This window comes from Oryx dammah, unplaced genomic scaffold, assembly GCF_014754425.2.
Source record: "Oryx dammah isolate SB20612 unplaced genomic scaffold, SCBI_Odam_1.1 HiC_scaffold_17, whole genome shotgun sequence".
In the NCBI taxonomy this organism is placed as follows: Eukaryota; Metazoa; Chordata; class Mammalia; order Artiodactyla; family Bovidae; genus Oryx; species Oryx dammah.
Genome location: NW_024070201.1, coordinates 71152284 through 71175613, shown reverse-complemented (window position 1 = coordinate 71175613; position 23330 = coordinate 71152284). Strand labels below are relative to the sequence as shown.

At 40.0% G+C, this 23330-nt stretch overlaps 1 protein-coding gene across 2 annotated transcripts in view; it reads right to left on the bottom strand.

Moving 5' to 3' along the window:
- The window catches only part of TTC17 (tetratricopeptide repeat domain 17), a 123547-nt gene that overhangs the window by 1351 nt on the left and 98866 nt on the right, over positions 1–23330 (bottom strand). For both annotated transcript variants that reach the window (XM_040259038.1, XM_040259039.1), the window contains 2 exons: positions 3028–3147; positions 1404–1547 (listed from right to left, as the gene is read on the bottom strand). In XM_040259038.1, coding sequence (XP_040114972.1) covers positions 1404–1547; positions 3028–3147 — 264 coding nt within the window. The remainder of the gene's footprint in view (positions 1–1403; positions 1548–3027; positions 3148–23330) is intronic.

The following is a 23330-nucleotide window of genomic DNA, read 5'->3' as shown; positions in this document are numbered from 1 at the left end:
AGAAAACTGTGGCACTGCCCGAGAGCCAGAGGCAGAGGGGGACCAGCTCTACAGAGACCTGGCCCCACGACAGGAGCAACAGCAGGAACCACTGTCACCGGGCCCTGCTGTGTGCCAGGCGCAGAGCCAGGGGCTGCATGGAATCCCTTCCTGTAATCCTCACAGAAACCTCTAGAACTATGTCTGGCAAAACCTTATTTTGCATCTGCTTGAATTTTCTACTGTAACTGGAAAGAAGGAAGTCAAGTCAGGTTATCTCAATTAGACTTGTAAATTTTGAAGCAGTTTCGTATTCTCCCTGACACTTGAAAATACGAACCTGGTTTGGAAATGATCACTGCCACACAGAAGGTGTTCGTCTTTTACTTAGACTAATATTCCCAAAGAAGAGCCTGAATCTACCGTTTAAATTACTCCTTCCAGCCAAATGAGAGGCAGAATTCCTCATTCATAGCAGCAAATTTTGCATTTACTGGGGACGAAAATAGACTCTTCAATTTTAAGAAGCAGAGAGGGAAATCTGCACACTCAGCAAGACCTACCTGTGGCCAAATCAAATCCCTGCCTTCGGAGTCAAGGATGACACACACAACTTGGGGCCTGAAGCTGCTCGTCATGTTAACCTTTATCAAGAGCACCTTGGAAAGAGCCTCATGCTGGACCCTCAACTTTGGATGAAAGCGGATGGCATGACTCTCATGTTAGACTCAGCTATGACAGCTTCTGGGAGACCCCTGGGGCTTTGAGTTCCGAGACTGGTCCTCCTCCTGACCCCAACAGGGTTCTGGATGATGGCTCTGCCATTTTGGCTGTAAAATGGTATCCCAGGGAACTAGTGGCATTCTGCCATTCATTAAACCTTTGGTGAGCACCTACTATGTGCCAAACCCCGTGAAGTGCTAGCTAGGAACAGGGAGATGAAGAGGAGTCTCTTTCCTAAGGAGCTCCTGGTCTGGTGGGAGAGACCAATACTCAAAACAAAAGTTATAAAACTAAGGTGAAAAGACAACAAGGGAATCCACACAGGGCGCCATGGGAGCAATCCTGGGGACCTGGCCCGACCTGGCAGTGAGGGAGCCCGAGCGTGTGTGTCCACCTGGAGTGTTAGGGAAGGCTTTTCTGGAACAAGTGTAGTTTTCAGAAAAGTAGGTAAATGGGCCTTGTCAGTGTTAAACTATGGTGAGGAACTACGCACCTGCAAATACTTGGGTGAGTTTACTGTGTTTTTAAAAAACTTACAAACCCCCTACCATGAGTTATACCTGTGGTGGGGAGCCGCAACTTTAGACACAAAACTTACAGGAAACCAGAGGCCACTGACTAGTCAGAGGGTTTGGACCTAGAGACGTGGCCCTGACAGAAGGCAGCAGGGGTAGTTCGCGCCGCTCCCAGGCCAACCTCACCATCGCCACGTATACGTTGCCCAGCGTGAAGTGGTTGACGGCGAAGTGCGGCGCGATCTCCACCGCCATGGTGGCCACGATGACGGCGTCGTTCCAGAGCTTGGCGTTGTGTAGGATGTTGGCCAGGCTGATGAGGGGCACATCCTGGGAGAGAAGGGAGGAGGCGAGAAGGGAAGAATGTTGGTTTCTGGGCTTTCAATCGCAGCTGTGGTGACCGTAAGCAAAGCGGTCAGTGTTCCCTGGTGAATGAGAGTCGTGCAGCTCGACGTGAGGGCTTCTGTCTGCTGCGGGTCTGTGAGGGGGAAGGAGCGTGTGCCAGCCCAGCTGTGCAGCACTTCTCTCACTGAGAGAGTCTTGCCTCAAAAAACAAACAAAACTGTCAGCTGGGTGAACAACCTGCTGAGTGAGGCAGCTGCTCTCCATCGTGGTGCCAGCTCCAGGTCACATTGCAGCTTGTGAGGAGTAGCTGGTGGCCAGACTCTGTCCACGGTCCACACTGAGGCTCGCTGTCACAGAGCCGAGCTGTTCTCTGCAAGGATCACGGCGCCCTCTGAGGCAGGGCTGGCGTGCTGTGGCCACAGGCCACGTCCAGCCTGCTGCCCGACTCTGTAACTTTTTATTGGACCTCATCATTCCCATTCCCTGAGGTACTTCTGTGGCTGTTTTCACGCTATCATGGCAGAACTGAGTGGCTGCAAGAGGAAGGCTGGCCTCAGAGCCTAAATTTGTACTATCTGGCCCTTCGCAGAAAACCCTGACCCCTGATCCAGCGTCTTGGCCCTTCCTGTTGTGGAGCCTAGTGATAGCCTAGAAGTATAGAGCACAGGATGATGGGCTGAAACAGTTGCAGTATTATTATCACAAATATTAATTCCCTTTAGATGTGTGCTCAGCCGCTTCAGTAGCGTCCGACTCTCTGTAACCCCAGGGACTGCAGCCCGCCAGGCTCCTCTGTCCATGGGATTTTCCAGGCAAGAACACTGGAGTGGGCTGCTACGCCCTCCTCCAGGGGATTTTCCTGGCCCGGGGATCAAACCCAAGTCTCCTGTGTCTCCTGCACTGTCGGGCGGGTTCTTTACCACTAGCGCCACCTGGGAAGCCCCCTTTAGATGTGTAACCTGAGCAACTGGTATCTATACTCCATTATTCTATATCACTGGGTTCTTCCATAGGAGATACAGAAGAACAGAGAAAAAGACCCACATTTGTCCTCGCTGGACACCCACAGACATCATTCTATGAGGTCACGGAGGTTTCAGAACTTGCCTAAGGTCCCACAGGTGCTGAGAGGCCACAAAGGTAAACACAAAGGGAACCACAAAGGGAGTGAGAGGCAGAGCTGCACTCAGAGCTGCATCTACGACTCAGCCATGCCTGTTCCTGATACAGTGTTTCTCTGCGATCCTGAAGCCCTTCCCCAATGCCCCCCCTTGCTGAGGTAAGGAGGCCACAACAGTTGGTGTAACTCAGGCTTGCGGCAGCACAAGTGGGTCGTTAAGTTTCTCCACCCTTAGCCTTCTGCTGCTTTCTGAGCATGAGGAAAGTTGATGAAACCTCAGAATAAAGCAGTGGGCACAGGAAATGGCTGAGGAATGGGAATTCACACCCTCGGAGCCCCACTCACCTTCATCTGGTGTGGGGCATAATGGAGGGCCTGGCGCAGGCAGTCAATCGCCTTCTTTCCTTGGCCTTTCACTCTCCAGTAGAGGGCTGCCATGCTGGAAAGGACCCAGGACGTCTGGTTCTACAAAGGAAAGGTCAGTTAAAGCTGATGTCTCTTAAACAACATACTAATTTACCACCAAGATTAGCAATCGCAACGCAAGTTAATGACCATTTAGCTATTTACCTGGCACTGGTGGTCTGCCTGGCACCTTACGTTCACCCTCTCACTGACCCTAGTAACCATCCCACAAGCCTGATTCTACTATTACAGCCTTTTTAATAAACATTTAACCTCTCTGGATCATAGTGTTCAAATCTTAAATTTCTACACAATTCAGTTTATTAATCTATTTCCAGTGGGTTCTGGATTTTCAGCTGTAGTTAGGAAAGTCTTGTTTACTCCAAGGTTATCAAGAATTTTTACCATGTGTTTTCCTCAGAACCTTTCTAGTTTCACTTTTCACACTTAAATATTTGATCCACTTAGAATTTAACTTGGTGTAAAGTAAAAGATAAGGCTCCAATTTATTTCTTTTCCAGATGGCTATTCAGTTCAGTTCAGTCGCTCAGTCGTGTCTGACTCTTTGCGACCCCATGAATTGCAGCACGCCAGGCCTCCCTGTCCATCATCAACTCCCAGAATTCACTCAAACTCATGTCCATAGAGTCAGTGACGCCATCCAGCCATCTCATCCTCTGTCATCCCCTTTTCCTCCTGCCCCCGATCCTTCCCAGCATCAGAGTCTTTTCCAGTGAGTCAACTCTTCGCATGAGGTGACCAAAGTACTGGAGTTTCAGCTTTAGCATCATTCCTTCCAAAGAACACCCAGGGCTGACCTCCTTTAGAATGGACTGGTTGGATCTCCTTGTAGTCCAAGGGACTCTCAACAGTCTTCTTGAACACCACAGTTCAAAAGCATCAATTCTTTGGCGCTCAGCTTTCTTCACAGTCCAACTCTTGCATCCACACATGACCACTGGAAAAACCATAGCCTTGACTAGATGAACCTTTGTTGGCAAAGTAATGTCTCTGCTTTTCAATATGCTATCTAGGTTGGTCATAACTTTTCTTCCAAGGAGTAAGCGTCTTTTAATTTCATGGCTGCAGTCGCCATCTGCAGTGATTTTGGAGCCCCCAAAAATAAAGTCTGACACTGTTTCCACTGTTTCCCCATCTATTTCCCATGAAGTGATGGGACCGGATGCCATGATCTTCGTTTTCTGAATGTTGAGCTTTAAGACAACTTTTCCACTCTTTTTCACTTTCATCAAGAGGCTTTTTAGTTCCTCTTCACTTTCTGCCATAAGGGTGGTGTCATCTGCATATCTGAGGTTCTTGATATTTCTCCCGGCAATCTTGATTCCAGCTTGTTTCTTCCAGCCCAGCGTTTCTCATGACATACTCTAAGTTAAATAAGCAGGGTGACAATATACAGCCTTGACGTACTCCTTTTCCTGTTAGGAACCAGTCTGTTGTTCCATGTCCAGTTCTAACTGTTGCTTCCTGACCTGCATAGAGGTTTCTCAAGAGGCAGGTCAGGTGGTCTGGTATTCCCATCTCTTTGAGAATTTTCCACAGTTGATTGTGATCCACACAGTCAAAGGCTTTGGCATAGTTAATAAAGCAGAAATAGATGGTTTTCTGGAACTCTCTTGCTTTTTCCATGATCCAGCAGATGTTGGCAGTTTGATCTCTGGTTCCTCTGCCTTTTCTAAAACCAGCTTGAACGTCTTGAAGATCACGGTTTAGGTATTGCTGAAGCCTGGCTTGGAGAATTTTGAGCATTACTTTACTAGTGTGTGAGATGAGTGCAATTGTGTGGTAGTTTGAGCATTCTTTGGCATTGCCTTTCTTTGGGATTGGAATGAAAACTGCCCTTTTCCAGTCCTGTGGCCACTGCTGAGTTTTCCAAATTTGCTGGCCTATTGAGTGCAGCACTTTCACAGCATCATCTTTCAGGATTTGAAATAGCTCTAATCTACATCTAATTTTTAATTTCCCAGTTTCATTTACCCCTTTTGATGGATGTTTCTAATTCCCAGCCATTCTGGTTGAGGCAACTGGAAAACTTACTCTGCTTCCTATCTTGTTTTGTTCTTTCAATCCATTTTTTTGGTAATTCTATCATTTTTCATTGGCGGGGCACATAGGGTGATATAAATACTATTTCCTACCTTGTTTTTGTGTTGGTTCTACATGTAAATATATTCCTTGATCACTGACATTACTTTGGTGTGGCTTCTCTAGTCATCTCTTGGTTGGCTAAAGTTTATCTTTTAATAGTTTTCTTAAGAAGGGTTAATAGGAAAATTATTCTCTGAGACTGTTGTCATGGGGTGAATTGTGTCTGCCCAGAGTCATATGTTGAAGTCTAAATCCCTAGTATTTCAGAATGCAACTGTATTTAGAAATAAAGTCTTTAGTGAGCAGACTAAGTTAAAAATGAGGTCATTATTGTAGGGCCCTAATCTAATGTAACTGGCTTTCTAGGTGGCTCAGCAGTAAAGAATTCACCTGCAATGCAGGAGATGTGTGTTCAATCCCTGGGTCAGGAAGATCCCCTGGAGGAGGAAATGGCAACCCACTCCAGTATTCTTGCCAGGGGAGCCTGGTGGACTACAGTCCATGGGGTAGCAAGAGTTGGACACGACTTAGTGACTAAACAACAAAATGTAATGTAAGTGGATTTATAGAAGAGAAGAAGAGAAGGAGATACATCAGTGTCCTCTGCAGACGATGACCACTTGAAGAGCTGCCTAGAGGGTAGCCAGCTGCAAGCCAAGGAGAGAGGCCTCAGAAGAAAACAACCCTGCGGGTACCTGGATCCCCAACTTGTAGCCTCCAGCACTGAGAGGATACATTTCTGTTGTTTAAGTCACCCTGTCGGCAGTAGTAGAAGAAGAAATGAAGGAGAAGGCAATGGCAACCTACTCCAGTACTCTTGCCTGGAAAATCCCATGGACGGAGGAGCCTGGTAGGCTGCAGTCCATGGGGTAGCTAAGAGTTGAGACACGACTGAGCAACTTCACTTTCACTCATTGGCAAGAACACTGGCAACCATTCCAGTGTTCTTGCCTGGAAAATCTCAGGGACGGGGGAGCCTGGTGGGTTGCCGTCTATGGGGCTGCACAGAGTCGGACACGACTGAAGCGACTTAGCAGCAGCAGCAGCCGGCAGTATTGTTATGGCAGCCCTAACAAACTAATACAATTGAATATGTTCAGAACTTTGTCTGTAGCCTTTATGCCTGAAACACAACTGGATGGATATAACCGTGGCCCATTCTTTCCTTGAATAATCTGCTGGCATTGCTCCATTGCTTCTTGGTGTAACATGATAGTAACTCTGAAGCTAGCCTGATGTACCCTTCCTTCTTAATGACTTGATCCTTCTGACTGGCTTATCAAAAGGATTCTTTTGTTGTGTGTGTGTGTGTTTTTTAAGAAAATAAAATTACCTTTCTTTACTGCCAATATCTGACACATTCCAAAGAACATACCTGGAGCAGGAGATGGCAACCCACTCCAGTATTCTTGCCTGAAAAAGTCCATGGACAGAAGAGTCTGGCGGGCTACAGTCCATGGGGTCAAAAGAGTCGGATGTGACTCACTAACACACTTACTGCTAATATATGACACACTCCAAGGAACACATATATAGGTTATATATGTGTGTTATAAATATATACACATAGATAATATGTAATTATATAAAATATACACTTATGTTGTAAAGCATAAAATAATAAATATCCCAGAAACTACTACCCTCCTAAGATTCACCCATGAGGCTGAATGTAGTTTTTAGTTCATGCAATTTCCTTGCTGCACAATTAAATGTCCACTAGGTGAATATACTATGATGTGCTTATCTATTTTCTGTAAATGGTGAGTTACCTTGCATCTACCTGTGTGTTCTCTCACTGTGCTGTCCTCCTGGCTTTGCTCCAGAGGCATACATTATCCCAAGTGCTGGGGTTATGATCCCACTGCTCTTTTTATTTATTTTTAAACTTTTTATTTATTTATTTAACTTTACAGTAGTGTATTGGTTTTGCCATACATTGACATGAATCCGCCATGGGTGTACATGAGTTCCCAATCCTGAACCCCCCTCCCACCATCCTCCCCATATCATCTCTCTGGGTCATTCCAGTGCACCAGCCCCAAGCATCCTGTATCGAACCTAGACTGGTGATTCGTTTCTTACATGATAGTGTACACGTTTCAATGCCATTCTCTCAAATCATCCCACCCTCTCCCTCTGCCACAGAGTCCAAAAGATTGTTCTATACATCTATGTCTCTTTTGCTGTCTTGCATACAGGGTTATCATTACCATCTTTCTAAATTCCATATATATGTGTTAGTATACTGTATTGGTGTTTTTCTTTCTGGCTTACTTCACTCTGTATAATAGGCTCCAGTTTCATCCACCTCATTAGAACTGATTCAAATGTATTCTTTTTAATGGCTGAGTAATACTCCATTGTGTATATGTACCACAGCTTTCTTATCCATTTGTCTGTTGATGGACATCTAGGTTGCCTCCATGTCCTGGCTATTATAAACAGTGCTGCAATGAACATTGGGGTACACGTGTCTCTTTCAATTCTGGTTTCCTCACTGTGTATGCCCAGCACTGGGACTGCTGGGTCCTAAGGCAGTTCTATTTGCAGTTTTTTAAGGAATCTCCACACTGTTCTCCATAGTGGCTGTACTAGTTTGCATTCCCACCAACAGTGTAGGAGGGTTCCCTTTTCTCCACACCCTCTCCAGCATTTATTGCTTGTAGACTTCTGGACTGCAGCCATTCTGACTGGTGTGAAATGGTACTTCACTGTGGTCTTGATTTGCATTTCTCTGATAATGAGTGATGTTGAGCATCTTTTCATGTGTTTGTTAGCCATCCGTATGTCTTCTTTGGAGAAATGTCTATTTAGTTCTTTGGTCCATTTTTTGATTGGGTCATTTATTTTTCTGGAATTGAGCTGCATAAGTTGCTTGTATATTTTTGAGATTAATTGTTTGTCAGTTGCTTCATTTGCTATTATTTTCTCCCATTCCAAAGGCTGTCTTTTCACCTTGTTTATAGTTTCCTTTGTTGTGCAGAAGCTTTTAATTTTAATTAGATCCCATTTGTTTATTTTTGCTTTTATTTCCAGTATTCTGGGAGGTGGATCATAGAGGATCCTGCTGTGATTTATGTCGGAGAGTGATTACCTATGTTCTCCTCTAGGAGTTTTATAGTTTCTGGTCTTACATTTAGATCTTTAATCCATTTTGAGTTTATTTTTGTGAGTGGTGTTAGAAAGTGTTCTAGTTTCATTCTTTTACAAGTGGTTTACCAGTTTTCCCAGCACCACTTGTTAAAGAGATTGTCTTTAATCCATTGTATATTCTTGCGTCCTTTGTCGGAGATAAGGTGTCCATAGGTGTGTGGATTTATCTCTGGGCTTTCTATTTTGTTCCAATGATCTGTATTTCTGTCTTTGTGCCAGTACCATACTGTCTTGATGACTGTGGCTTTGTAGTAGAGCCTGAAGTCAGGCAGGTTGATTCCTCCAGTTCCATTCTTCTTTCTCAAGATTGCTTTGGCTATTCGAGGTTTTTTGTATTTCTATACAAATTATGAAATTATTTGTTCTAGCTCTGTGAAAAATATCGCTGGTAGCTTGATAGGGATCGCACTGAATCTGTAGATTGCTTTGGGTAGTATACTCATTTTCACTATATTGATTCTTCTGATCCATGAACGTGGTATATTTCTCCATCTATTAGTGTCCTCTTTGATTTCTTTCATCAGTGTTTTATAGTTTTCTATATATAGGTCTTTAGTTTCTTTAGGTAGATATATTCCTAAGTATTTTATTCTTTTCGTTGCAATGGTGAATGGAATTGTTTCCTTAATTTCTTTTTCTACTTTCTCATTATTAGTGTATAGGAATGCAAGGGATTTCTGTGTGTTGATTTTATATCCTGCAACTTTAATATATTCATTGATTAGCTCTAGTAATTTTCTGGTGGAGTCTTTAGGGTTTTCTATGTAGAGGATCATGTCATTTGCACACAGTGAGAGTTTTACTTCTTTTCCAATTTGGATTCCTTTTATTTCTTTTTCTGCTCTGATTGCTGTGGCCAAAACTTCCAGAACTATGTTGAATAGCAGCGGTGAAAAGTGGGCACCCTTGTCATGTTCCTGACTTTAGGGGAAATGCTTTCAATTTTTCACCATTGAGGATAATGTTTGCTGTGGGTTTGTAATATATAGCTTTTATTATGTTGAGGTATGTTCCTTCTATTCCTGCTTTCTGGAGAGTTTTTATCATAAATGGATGTTGAATTTTGTCAAAGGCCTTCTCTGCATCTATTGAGATAATCATATGGCTTTTATTTTTCAATTTGTTAATGTGGTGAATTACATTGATTGATTTGCGGATATTGAAGAATCCTTGCATCCCTGGGCCAAAGCCCGCTTGGTCATGATGTATGACCTTTTTAATGTGTTGTTGGATTCTGATTGCTAGAATTTTGTTAAGGATTTTTGCATCTATGTTCATCAGTGATATTGGCCTGTAGTTTTCTTTTTTTTGTGGCATCTTTGTCAGGTTTTGGTATTAGGATGATGGTGGCCTCATAGAATGAGTTTGGAAGTTTACCTTCCTCTGCAATTTTCTGGAAGAGTTTGAGTAGGATAGGTGTTAGCTCTTCTCTAAATTTTTGGTAGAATTCAGCTGTGAAGCTGTCTGGACCTGGGCTTTTGTTTGCTGGAAGATTTCTGATTACAGTTTCAATTTCTGTGCTTGTGATGGGTCTGTTAAGATTTTCTATTTCTTCTGGTTCAGTTTTGGAAAGTTGTATTTTTCTAAGAATTTGTCCATTTCTTCCAGGTTGTCCATTTTATTGGCATATAATTGCTGATAGTAGTCTCTTATGATCCTTTGTATTTCTGTGTTGTCTGTTGTGATCTCTCCATTTTCATTTCTAATTTTATTGATTTCCACTGCTCTTTTTAAACACTGTTCTATCACACACATACACATATTTACCCAACAATACAATGCTTAGTTTACTTCTTCCTATGCATTATAAAAATGGTATAATACTGTAAGCAGTCTTCTGGGACTTGGGGGTTTTTACTCAACACTTAAGCACTCCATGTTGCTGAATGTAGTTCTTAGTTCACTCAATTTTCTTTATACACAATTAAATGCCCATTAAGTGAATATACCATAATGTGTTTATCCATTTTCTGTAAATGGGGGGAGGGGTTTGCGTTACTTCCTGTTGTCAGTAAATGTGCAAAGAGTTTCTCTAGTCTATATACATGGGAGTGGAGCTGCTACATCCCAGGGTGTGCCAATGTCCAAGAGAAAGTCAAATTGCTTCCTAAAGGTGTTATGACAAGTTGCAGTCCTACCAGCAATGTTTAAAAGTGCCTCCTGCTTTCTACCCTTTCTTAGTATTATCAGTGGGGGTGAAATGGTATCTTACTGTAGCCTTAATTTGCATTTCTTATTAGTGAGATTGAGAACTGTTTTTTTATTGGTCATAGACACATTGGTCTTATTGTTTTCTGTCAAATGTCTGTTAATATCTTTTCTATACCTTTTTTCTATCTTATTTATCTTTCTCATCACTTTATTTCCATGCTCTGCCTATTAATCCTTATAAGCTAAGTGTATTACATGAATTTTCCTTACTCTGGCTTCTTTTTCATTAAAAAAAAAACTTTAATTAAAACATTTTAAATTTTAATGTAGTTGAACTTATTAACATTCTCTTCTCTGGCTTGTGCTTTTATAATATTCTTCAAGAAACCTTTTTGTACTTCAAGGCCAGAAAGATCATCTCTCATATTTTAATTTTTAAAGTTTTGTTTTTGATGCTTGAATCCTTAATTCAAGTGGAATTCATTTTTTGTGCAGGATGTGAGGGGCCGACTGAAAGTAAGTAACTGCCCTAGAAAGCTTCCTGAATAACCCTCACCTCCCCAGTGATTTTGCATAGCTCTATGTAAGCTAGAGACTGTATACAGGCTTTTATTCACCTTTGTTATTTTTGTTTATTCCTTGAATAAATGGCACAATGTTTTATTTTACAATTTTTCATAAAACTAAGGCAATTCTCACAACCTTATTCTTTTCATGAATGTCATATCTATTTTTTACTCTTCCATATAAATGTAAAGATCTGCTATTCAAGAGCCATAAAAAACCCCCAAAAACCTGTTATTTTGATTATAACAGAATTGACTCTATAAATCAAATTGTGGAAAACTGATGTGTTTATGGTATGTATCTTCTTATCCATGAACATTACATACCCTTCTACTTATTTAGGTCTTTTAAAATGTCTTTCAGTAAAGTTTTATCACTTTCTGCACATAGGCCTTACGACTTTCTGGTTAGATTTAGTACTGGGAATTTTATATAAATTTTTTTTTTGGGAGAACTATATTTTTGTAACAAAGTAACTACATGTTAAAATTATGTTTTCTAGTATTTACTGCTGTTATATAGAAATGTAACATTTTTATTTACTGACTTTACAGGCAACTACCTTGATAACACATTGTTACTTCTAAAAATTTATGTGTCTTTTAGGTTTGCTATGCAGATAATCACATCATTTCTGAATAACATGTTTTTTTCTTCCTAATACTTATGCTAGGACTTTCAGTACAATGCTGAGAAGAAGGGGTAATGGTGGGCATTCTTTTTCCTGACTTCAAAGAATTATTTAAAATACTTCTTCCATTAAGAATTATCTTTGATAAAAATGTTTTGTGGATTCTTCTCATCAGATTAAAGAAATTCTTCTCTATTCTTAATATCTATTACCGTTAGTTCATGAATGTACTGAATTTTATCAAATGCAATCTACTGAAATGATTTCATAATTTTCCTCCTTTAATTTGGGTTGATGAAATTTTAGCTTCTCCTGAAGCTAGACTACAGACTAATATACTTATGAATATAAATTCAAATGGACTGACTGGCTTATCAGCAGCAGAAAAAGGTGTGTGTGTGTGTTGGTTTGTCAGGTTGTTTCATTAAATCAATCATTTTCTGCTTTATATATTTTGAAGTTATCTTACTGGGTATGCATAAGGTTATCAGTCAGTTCAGTTGCTCAGTAGTGTCCGACTCTTTGCGACCCCATGGACTGCAGCACACCAGGCTTCCCTGTCCATCACCAACTCCTGGAGTTTGCACAAACTCAGGTCCATCAAGTCAGTGATGCCATCCAACCATCTAATCTTCTGTCGTCCCCTTCTCCAGCGGCCTTCAATCTTTCCCAGCATCCAGGTCTTTTCTAATGAGTCAGTTCTTTGCATCAAGTGGCCAAAGTACTGGAGCTTCAGCTTCAACATCAGTCCTTCCAATGAATATTCAGGACTGATTTCCTTTAGGGTTGACTGGTTGGATCTCCTTGCAGTCCAAGGGACTCTCAAGAGTCTTCTCCAACACCACAGTTCAAAAGCATCAATTTTTTGGTGCTCAGCTTTCTTTATGGTCCAGCTCTCACATCCATACATGACTACTGGAAAAACCATAGCTTTGACTATACGGACCTTTGTTGCTGCTGCTGCTAAGTCGCTTCAGTTGTGTCTGACTCTGTGCGACCCCAGAGATGGCAGCCCCCCAGGCTCCCCTGTCCCTGGGATTCTCCAGGCAAGAACACTGGAGTGGGTTGCCATTTCCTTCTCCAATGCATGAAAGTGAAAAGTGAAAGGGAAGTCACTCAGTTGTGTCTGACTCTTTGCGACCCCATGGACTGCAGCCCACCAGGCTCCTCCTTTGTTGGCAAAGCAATATTTCTGCTTTTTAATATGCTGTCTAGGTTTATTGTAACTTTTCTCCCAAGGAGCAAGTGTTTTTAATTTCACAGCTGCAGTCACCATCTGCAGTGATTCTGGAGCCCAAGAAAATAAAGTCTGTCACTATTTCCATTGTTTTCTCATCTATTTGCTATGAAATGATGGGATGGGATGGCATGATCTTAGAGTTTTGAATGCTAAGTTTTAAGCCAACTTTTTCACTCTCCTCTTTCACATTCATCAAGAGACTCTTTAGTTAATGTTCACTTTCTGCCATAAGGGTGGTTTCATCTGCATATCTGAGGTTATTGATATTTCTCCCTGCAATCTTGATTCCAGCTTGTGCTTCATCCAGCCTCACATTTTGCATGATGTACTTGCATATAAGTTAAATAAACAGGGTGACAATATACATACAGCCTTGTTGTACTCCTTTCCCAACTTGGAACCAGTCTGTTGATCCACATCTGGTTCTAACTCTTGCTTCTTGACCTGTATACAGATTTCTCAGGAGGCAGGTAAGGTGGTCTGCTATTCTCATCTCTTGAAGAACTTTCCACAGTTTGTTGTGATCCACACAAAGGTTTTAGCATAGTCAATGAAATAGAAGTAGGCATTTTTCTGGAACTTTTTTGATGATCCAACAGATGTTGGCAATTGACCTCTGGTTCCTCTGCCTTTTCTAAATCCAGCTTGAACATCTGGAGTTCTCGGTTCATGTACTGTTGAAGCCTAGCTTGGAGAATTTTGAGTATTACTTTGCTAGTGTGTGAGATGACTGCAATTGTATGGTAGTTTGAACATTCTTTGGCATTGCCCTTCTTTGGGAATGGAATGAAAACTGACCTTTTCCAGTCCTGTGGTCACTGCTGAGTTTTCCAAATTTGCTGGCATATTGAATGTGGCACTTTCACAGCATCATCTTTTAGGATTTGAAATAGCTCAACTGGAATTCCTTCACCTCCACTAGCTCTGTTTGTAATGATGCTTCCAAAGGCCCACTTGACTTTGCACTCCTTGATGTCTGGGTCCAGGTGAGTGATCACACCACTGTGGTTATCTGGGTCACTAAGGTCTTTTTTGTATCGTTCTTCTGTGTATTCTTGTCACCTGTTAATATCTTCTGCTTCTGTTAGGTCCATACCATTTCTGTCCTTTATTGAGCCCATCTTTGCATGAAATCTTCCCTTGGTACCTCTTATTTTCTCTAAGAGATCTCTAGTCTTTCCCATTCTATTGTTTTCCTCTATTTCTTTGCATTGATCACTCAGGAAGGCTTTCTTATCTCTCCTTGCTATTCTTTGGAACTCTGCATTCAGATGGATATATTTTTCCTTTTCTCCTTTGCCTTTCACTTCTCTTCTTTCCTCAGCTGTTTGTAAGGCCTCTTGAGACAACCATCTTGCTTTTTGCACTTCTTTTTCTGGTATATATTTCTGGTGAATTAAAGCTTTTATCATTACATGGTCATTCTCTCTGACCCTAATAATTTTTCTGCTCTGAAATATATCTTTTTAGGTAATTAATGTAACTGTCTTTACTACCTTTTGGTAGGTATATTCATTTTTGATTAGTATTTTCCCATTATTTTCAACATTTCTATTATGTTTTAGGTATGACTTTAAAAATATACATAGCTCCTTTAAAAAATTTACAATTTGACATTAGTGTGATTTACACTGTAGATTATTTTAAAGACTGTTATTATATTTCTTGGTTTCTTTTATCCAGATTCTTTCCTTTTTTTTGGTGGCATTTCTTAGTTTTTTTTTTTTTTTTTTTTGGTCCTTCTCTTCTTACTCCATTATTTTATCCTCACAGGTTTGGGATTTGCACATTTTTAAAAAGGTTACCCTTAAATTTCTACTCAATTTTTAACTTAAAGTCCAAGCAACATACTAACTTACTCCTCTTGAACACGAAAAGGGCCTTTAAATACTTTAACTCTGTTTATCCCATTCTCAAATGTACATTTGTCCAGAATTTGTTTCATCATTAAAAAAGAAATCTCAAACTGTTTTCTACAGTGTTTGTTTGGGTTTGTATACCTGTGTAATTTTATTTGCTCAGTAAATCTTCCTTTGCTTCAGACAGCTTTTCTTTAGTTATCATACAGAAAAGTTCCTTTAGGGCGGGGCTCTTGGTAAACTTTTTCCAGTTCTTTAAGTGCCTTTACTCTTCCCTCATTGTAGGGGCCACAATTCTAGGGGACCCGGTATCCTTCCAAAACTGTCATCTGGATTAGACAGTTGCTATGAGAAACATTCAATCACATTCCTCTACAGGAAATCTGTCCTTTCTGTCTCCATGAGGGCAGAGAACTTTGTCTTAATTTTTCTTCACTGATATACGCCAAGCCCTTGAAAAGTATTTTGCACAAAGCAGGCCTTTGCTACATATTTGTTGAATGAATGACTGCTGTTATATTTCTTAAGCTAGTTCCTCTCAGATGCAAATCCAAAATTGTACAATCTGCTTTGTGAAGTTGTGGCTGAACACTGCAAGCCACATTTCTCCTTTGCTAGCGGGCTTCTTGTTGAGTCCTGCAAACGTGTGCTCGGCAACTGGAAGGTGAGGAGTGGGACTTCTCCCCTCAGCTGGTATGCTATTCCAGCTGGTCATTCTGGCAGCACTTCCAGACCCCGTGGCCAGCCTGTGCTCCCTCCTCCGAAGCAGGAACTCTAGTTGACCCAGAGTTCTTGCCTATGAACTCTAGATTTCAGAAACCCCAAGGGTTTGCCTTCCCGCTCCCTACAGTGCGTATCCCTGATTCACCTGTTTCCTTTTCTCTTTTTCAGCCCTCCACCACAATGTATAGTCATGTCTCAGAGATACTGCTTGGTTACAGACCTCCACAATAAAGTGAATATTGCAAAAAGCGAGTCACACAAACTTTTTGGTTTCCCAGTACACGTAGAAGTTACGTTTCCATTAATACTATTGTCTATTATGCGTGCAGTAGTTCTGTGTCTAAAAAATACGTGCTGTTGTGTTAGTCGTTCAAATGTTTGTGACCCCATGGACTGGAGCCCACCAAGCTCCTCTGTCCATGGAATTCTCCAGGCAAGAATACTGGAGTGGGGTGCCACGCCCTTCTCCAGGGGATCTTCCTGACCCAGGGACTGAACCCAGGTCTCCTGCACTGCAGGCAGATTCTTAACTGTTTGAGCTACCCAGGAAGTCCTAAAAAAAAAACAACAACTATGTACATACCTTCATTAAAAATACTTCCTTGCTAAAAAATGGTGACAATCAGCTGAACCTTCAGTGAGTGGGAACAGTAACATCAAAGATCACTGGTCAGGGATCACCATCACAGAAATCATAACGAAAAAGTTCAAAGTATTGTGAGAATTACCAAAATGTGACACAGAGAAAGTGAAAACCGCACCAACAGATTTGCTCCAGACAGGGTTGCCACAAACCTTCAATTTGCAAAAAATGCAGCATCTGCCAAGCACAATGAAGCGAAGTGCAATAAAACAAGGTCTGCCTGTAATCAGTTCTCTAAATTAAATTTGTTTTTTGAAATACGTAATGATGTTTCTGTTTTTCTGACAGGATCCTGACTGAAACAGACGCTCTGAAGATATCTTTTGTCTTTGCCATAATGCATCTTGGCGTGGATTTCTTTCTATTTACCCAGTTTGGGACACCTGGTGCTTCCTGAATCTGTGGATTTGCTTATTTCCTTATCTTTATAATATACCAGGTAATTTTTTACATAAAGTTTGCAATTCACTGATTACTTAATTGTGGCTAAATCTATCTAACTCATCCACTGGGCATTTGACTTAATTAGTTACACAAATATATTTTTAGCTTAAGATGTATGTAATTTTAAAAAATTTGCCTACTCATTTTTTTTGATATGCCATTTCTTTGCTCACCATTGTGACTACACCTTTTAGGTATTTTATAATGAAAAATTTCAAATGCATATACAAATAAAGGAAACAGTATAATGAACTCCATGTGCTCACCACCTAGATTCAACATTTATCAGCGACTCATGGCCATACTCATGTACACAAGGTAATGGTTGTCCCGTGGAATGAATTTGGGAGCACTGCCGTCTCTTCAATTTTTTGGAATACTTTGAGAGGGGTAAGTATTAACCGTCTCTTCAATTTTTTGGAATACTTTGAGAGGGGTAAGTATTAACTTTTCTTTGTATGTTTGATAGGCTTGCCCTGTGAAGCTATCTAGTCCTGCCTGGACTTTTGTTTTCTGTAGTTTCTTGATTACAGATTCAATTTTAATACTAGTAGTTGATCTGTTCAGATTATCTATTTCTTCCTGATTGAGTCATGGAAGATTGTATGTTTCTAGAAATTTATCCATTTCTTCTAGGTTATCCAATTTCTTGGCATATAACTGTTTATAGTATTCTCTATTTTTTTTCCCCATAGTATTCTCTTATGACTGTGTATCTGTGATATGTTTTAATTTCTCTCATTTGGATCCTTTCTCTTTTATCCTTGATGAGCCTGGATAAAGTCTTATTACTTTTATCTTTACAAAAAAAACCAGTTCTTGGTTTCTCTGATCTTTTCTATTGTTTTGCTTGGTCTCTACTTCTATCTTTATTATTTCCTAACTTCTTCAGTTCAGTTCAGTTCAGTCACTCAGTCGTGTCTGACTCTTTGCGACCCCATGAATCATAGCACGCCAGGCCTCCCTGTCTATCACCAACTCCCAGAGTTCATTCAGATTCACGTCCATCGAGTCAGTGATGCCATCCAGCCATCTCATCCTCTGTCGTCCCCTTTTCCTCCTGCCCCCAATCCCTCCCAGCATCAGGGTCTTTTCCAATGGGTCAACTCTTCTCATGAGGTGGCCAAAGTACTGGAGTTTCAGCTTCAGCATCAGTCCTTCCAATGAATACCCAGGACTTATCTTCTTTAGGATGGACTGGTTAGACCTCCTTGCAGTCCAAGAGTCTTCTCCAACACCACAGTTCAAAAGCATCAATTCTTCGGCACTCAGCTTTCTTCACAGTCCAACTCTCACATCCATATATAACCACTTGAAAAACCATAGCCTTGACTAGACGGACCTTTGTTGGCAAAGTAATGTCTCTGCTTTTCAATATGCTATCTAGGTTGGTCATAATTTTCCTTCCAAGGAGTAAGCATCTTTGAATTTCATGGCTGCAATCACCATTTGCAGTGATTTTGGAGCCCCCAAAAATAAAGTCTGACACTGTTTCCACTGTTTCCCCATCTACTTCCCATGAAGTGATGGGACCAGATGCCATGATCTTCGTTTTCTGAATGTTGAGCTTTAAGTCAACTTTTTCACTCTCCTCTTTTACTTTCATCAAGAAGCTTTTTAGTTCCTCTTCACTTTCTGCCATAAGGTTGGTATCATTTGCATATCTTAGGTTATTGATATTTCTCCCGGCAATCTTCATTCCAGCTTGTTTCTTCCAGCCCAGCATTTCTCTTGATGTACTCTGCATATAAATTAAATAAGCAGGGTGACAATATACAGCCTTGATGTACTCCTTTTCCTATTTGGAACCAGTCTGTTGTTCCATGTCCAGTTCTAACTGTTGCTTCCTGACTTGCATAGAGGTTTCTCAAGAGGCAGGTCAGGTGGTCTGGTATTCCCATCTCTTTCAGAATTTTCCAGTTTATTGTGATCCACACAGTCAAAGGCTTTGGCAGTCAATAAAGCAGAAATAGATGTTTTTCTGGAACTTTCTTGCTTTTTCCATGATCCAGTGCATGCTGGCAATTTGATCTCTGGTTCCTCTGCTTTTTCTAAAACCAGCTTGAACATCTGGAAGTTCATGGTTCACATATTGCTGAAGCCTGGTTTGGAGAATTTTGAGCATTACTTTACTAGCATGTGAAATGAGTGGAACTGTGTGGTAGGTAGTTTGAGCATTCTTTGGCATTGCCTTTCTTTGGGATTGGAATGAAAACTGCCCTTTTCCAGTCCTGTGGCCACTGCTGAGTTTTCCAAATTTGCTGGCATATTGAGGGCAGCACTTTCACAGCATCATCTTTCAGGATTTGAAATAGCTCAACTGGGTTTATCTTTTTCTTTCCCAGGCAAGAATGCTGGAGTAGGTTGCCATATCCTTCTCTAGGGGATGTTCCTGACCCAGGGGTGGAACCTGTGTCTCCTGCATTGCTGGCAGATTCTTTACCACTGAGCCACCAGGGAAGCCGTGTTTCTTTTTCTAATTCCTTTAGATGGTAGGTTATGTTTAAGATTTTCTTTGTTTCTTGAGCTATGCCTGCATTGCTACAAAATTCCCTCTTGTGACTGTTACTGCTGTGACCCACAGACTTTGGAAAGTTGTTTATTTTCATTTGTCTCAAGGTATTTTCTGATCTCCTCTTTGATTTCTTCATTGACCTGCTGGTTTTTAAGTATCATGTTGTTTAGTCTCCATGTGTTTCTGTTTTTCCCATTTTTCTTTTGTAACTGATCGCTAGTTTTCATACTGTTGTGGTCAGATAAGATGCTTGATATAACTTCTATGCTCCTAAATTTACTGGGACTAGTTTTGTGTCCTAGCATGCGATCGATCTGGGAGAACGGTCCATGTGCACTTGAAAACAGTGTGTATTCTGCTGTTTGGGATGGAATGTATGTGTGTGTGTGTTAGTTGCTCAGTTGTGTCCAACTCTTGCAACCCTATAGACCGGAGACCATCAGGCCTGCCTGTCCATGGAATTCTCCAGGCAAGAATACTGGAGTGGGTAGCTATTTCCTTCTCTGGAGGATTTTCTCGATCCAGGGATTGAACCTGGATCTCCTGCAATTCAGGCAGATTCTTTACCATCTAAGCCACCAGGGAAGCCTGGAATGTCCTACAGATATCTGTTAAAGCCAAGTAGTCTAATGTCTTTTAAGGCCACTGTTTCCTTATGGATTTTCTGTCTGGGTGATTAATTTGTCCACTGATATAAGTGGGGTATTAAAGTCCCCCATTATTATTGTATTACTGTTGATCTTTAGGTCTTTTAATATTTGCTTTATATATTTAAGTGCTCCTGTATTGGGTGCATTTATGTTTATGCATGTTATATCCTCTTCTTGTATTGATCCCTTTATCATTATACAATGCCCTTCTTTGTCTTTTATTATAGACTTTGTTTTAAAGTGGAAAAGTATCTAAAGACCACAATCTGGGTACTGAGGGTGCTTCCTAATACTGGGCTAGTGACTCTATACAGCAAAATAAAGCCAGCATATGTGTAAATATATCAATTAAATATATCAGGAATTCTTACTAATACTTTCAGTTTAAGACTAAAGATGTTTATGTCATTGTTCTCACATCTCTATGTTCTTTCACCCATATTCAAAATTCCAGTTTCCAAATCAACAAATTACTCATTTACTTTGCAGTACATGCCACCTATAATCCCAAAAGAATAACATTAATATTATTAGCAACAGTACTACTGAAAACAGTATAAGGTTTTCCTTTGTTCTTAGGATAAATTTCATTAGGAATGTGCAGCCAAATAACTGTGTTTTAAAGTCACTTGGAATAGTTCCTCTTGATGTGGTTATACTACCAATGGAATGCATAGTTAGGCTCAATTTTACTTTTAATTAGGAATTACCTTATTTAAAAATTTTTTGTAATTATGCAAAATATTTGGCTTCAAAGTAAAAAAACATTGATTCAAGGAAAGCTAGCTTTATTTCCTGTCTTTTCTACCCTATTTCTATCTTCCTTCCATGGACAGCATTTAAAAAATTTTTTCAAAGTTAGTCTTTTCATTTTAAAATGTTTCTTTCTACAAATATTATCCTTCCCTACAACTTGCTATTTTAAAAAGATATAAGTAGTAATCTGAGGTATAATTTTTTCCTATTGTTCTTTTTTTCACTTGCTGTATTCTGGAGATTATTTCATATAAGTTTATAGAGATTGTCCTCATTCATTTTTTTTTTTTTTTTGGTCTATACTGTTTTATTTATTTATTTATTTTTATTTTACTTTACAATTCTGTATTGGTTTTGCCATACATTGACATGAATCCACCACGGGTGTACATGCGTTCCCAAACATGAACCCCCCTCCCACAACATCTCTCTGGGTTATCCCCGTGTACCAGCCCCAAGTGTGCCATATCCTGCATCGGACATAGACTGGCAATTCAATTCTTACATGATATTATACATGTTTCAATGCCATTCTCCCAAATCATCTCACCCTCTCCCTCTCCCTCTGAGTCCAAAAGTCCGCTATACACATCTGTGTCTTTTTTGCTGTCCTGCATACAGGGTCATCATTGCCATCTTCCTAAATTCCATATGTATGTGTTAGTATACTGTATTGGTGTTTTTCTTTCTGGCTTACTTCACTCTGTATAATCGGCTCCAGAAGCCTCCACTGTGTGGATTTCACACACAATGAATAACCACAGTGAAATGTTTATTCAATCAACCCACTACTACTGGGCATTTGGATTGTTTTTTGCTCACTAATACAAGTCAGGTTACAATCAACAGTCTTACTCATAGGTATTTTTGTCAGATAAATTTTTTGCCATTGTATTTTTAGGAAATATTCCTAAAAGTAGGATTGCTGGATGAATGGGTAAATGAACGTATAATCCTGCTAGACAGATAATTTGCTAGGTATCTAGTTCCTCTCAGAGAAGTTATTCTACTTTGCATTTCTCCCAACAGTGTATGACAGTGCCAGTTTTCCCAAGGTCGCACCAAGGGTATCCTAACAAACTTCTGAATTTTTGCCAAACATAGAGGCAAGAAATATCCCAGTATAATTTTGTTCTTTTTCTAGCTTTTTGGGATAGAAGCATAGATCACTAATTTCAGCCTGTTTTTTTTTTTTTAAGTTAATATATCCATTAGTTTATAGGGCTACAAACTTGCCTCAAGCATTGTTTTAGCTGCATCCCACAAGTTTTGATATACAAGATCTTTACTGTCATTCATTTAAAAATATTTTCTAATTTTGCTTTCTTCACCAAATTGTGAGTTATTCAGAAAGTGAAAGTGTTAGTTGCTCAGTCGTGACCAATTATTTGTGACCCCATGGACTGCAGCCCAACAGGCTCCTCTGTCCATGGAATTCTTTAAGCAAGAATACTGGATCAGGTAGCCATTCCCTTCCCCAGGGGGATCTTCTTGACCTAGGGGTTGAACCTGAGTTTCCTGCACTGCCAGCAGATTCTTCACCATCTTGAGCCACCAGGGAGAGGTACACTACTAATCTCACCAAAATCACTAGGAATTTTCTTTCTTTTTTTTTTCTGATCTTTTTCTCTAGGTTAATTCCATTATGGTTGGAAAATAAACTCTAAATTATTTCAATGGTTTAATATTTAACTGAGGCTTAATTTATGATTCAGCTTGTGATCAGTATGGTAAATGTTCCACATGCATTTTTAAAATAAGACTTTTGTCACAGTTGAATGTGTCATGATATGAATATCAGTTATGTCAAGTACGTATATTAGCAAGATGTTCTATATCGTATTTTTTGTCTGCTTAGTTCTGTCACCTATTAAGAGTTATGTTAAAGTCTATTTTGATCATGGATTCATTGCTCCCTCTACATCTGTTGATGTTTAATGTCTGTCTATATCATGTGAAACTATGATACTGGTTCTGTATAGATACACCATTTTCAATATTCTGGAGGACTGACCACTTTATCATTATGAACTATCTTTATCTATAGAGTAATGCTTCTTGCCTTAAATTCTACATTGTCCGTTATTAGCATAGTTACAACAGCTTTCTTTTGATTAGTATTTATTTGATGTTATCTTTTTTCCATCGGTTTAATTTCAGCTGTTTTGTATATTACTACAGGTGTGTTATCTGCAAACAGCATATAATTGGGTTCAACATTTTAACCTAGTCTGATGTGAGCATTCTAATTGAGGTATGTAATCCTTTTATATAATTTACTGTGATAACTGATAAACTGGGTTTATTGCTATCATCTTACTATTTGCATTCTATTTCACCCACCTGTTTTATATTCCTTTGTCTTCCTTGCCTCCTTTATGAATTAATCAAATGCTTTTTATTATTCCATTTTCCCTTAATTATACATTCTTTAACTGTTCTTTTAGTGATTAGCTAAAAGTACAACATGCATCTTTGATTTATTACAGACTAAAAATATAAATTATTACTTCAATTTTATGACTTTCCTGTAATGCTAAAGCCTAATATTTTGTCCATGTGTATTTGTGGGAAATGAATCTTGTGTTTTCAGCTGTGTTCCCCTGGAAACTTAACAAAGGTAGAATGTCACCCATGTTACTAGGCAACACTGCTTATGGTAAAGATGACCTGGCTCTAAACTGCCAGTGGACTGTGATGACCTGGTAGAAAGACCCAGCTCTGAGTTTTCCCCTGTGTGACACTTCTTGTCCCTTGTTAGAACTCTTGGACTCGAGGCCACAGGACTATTATAACAGGCAT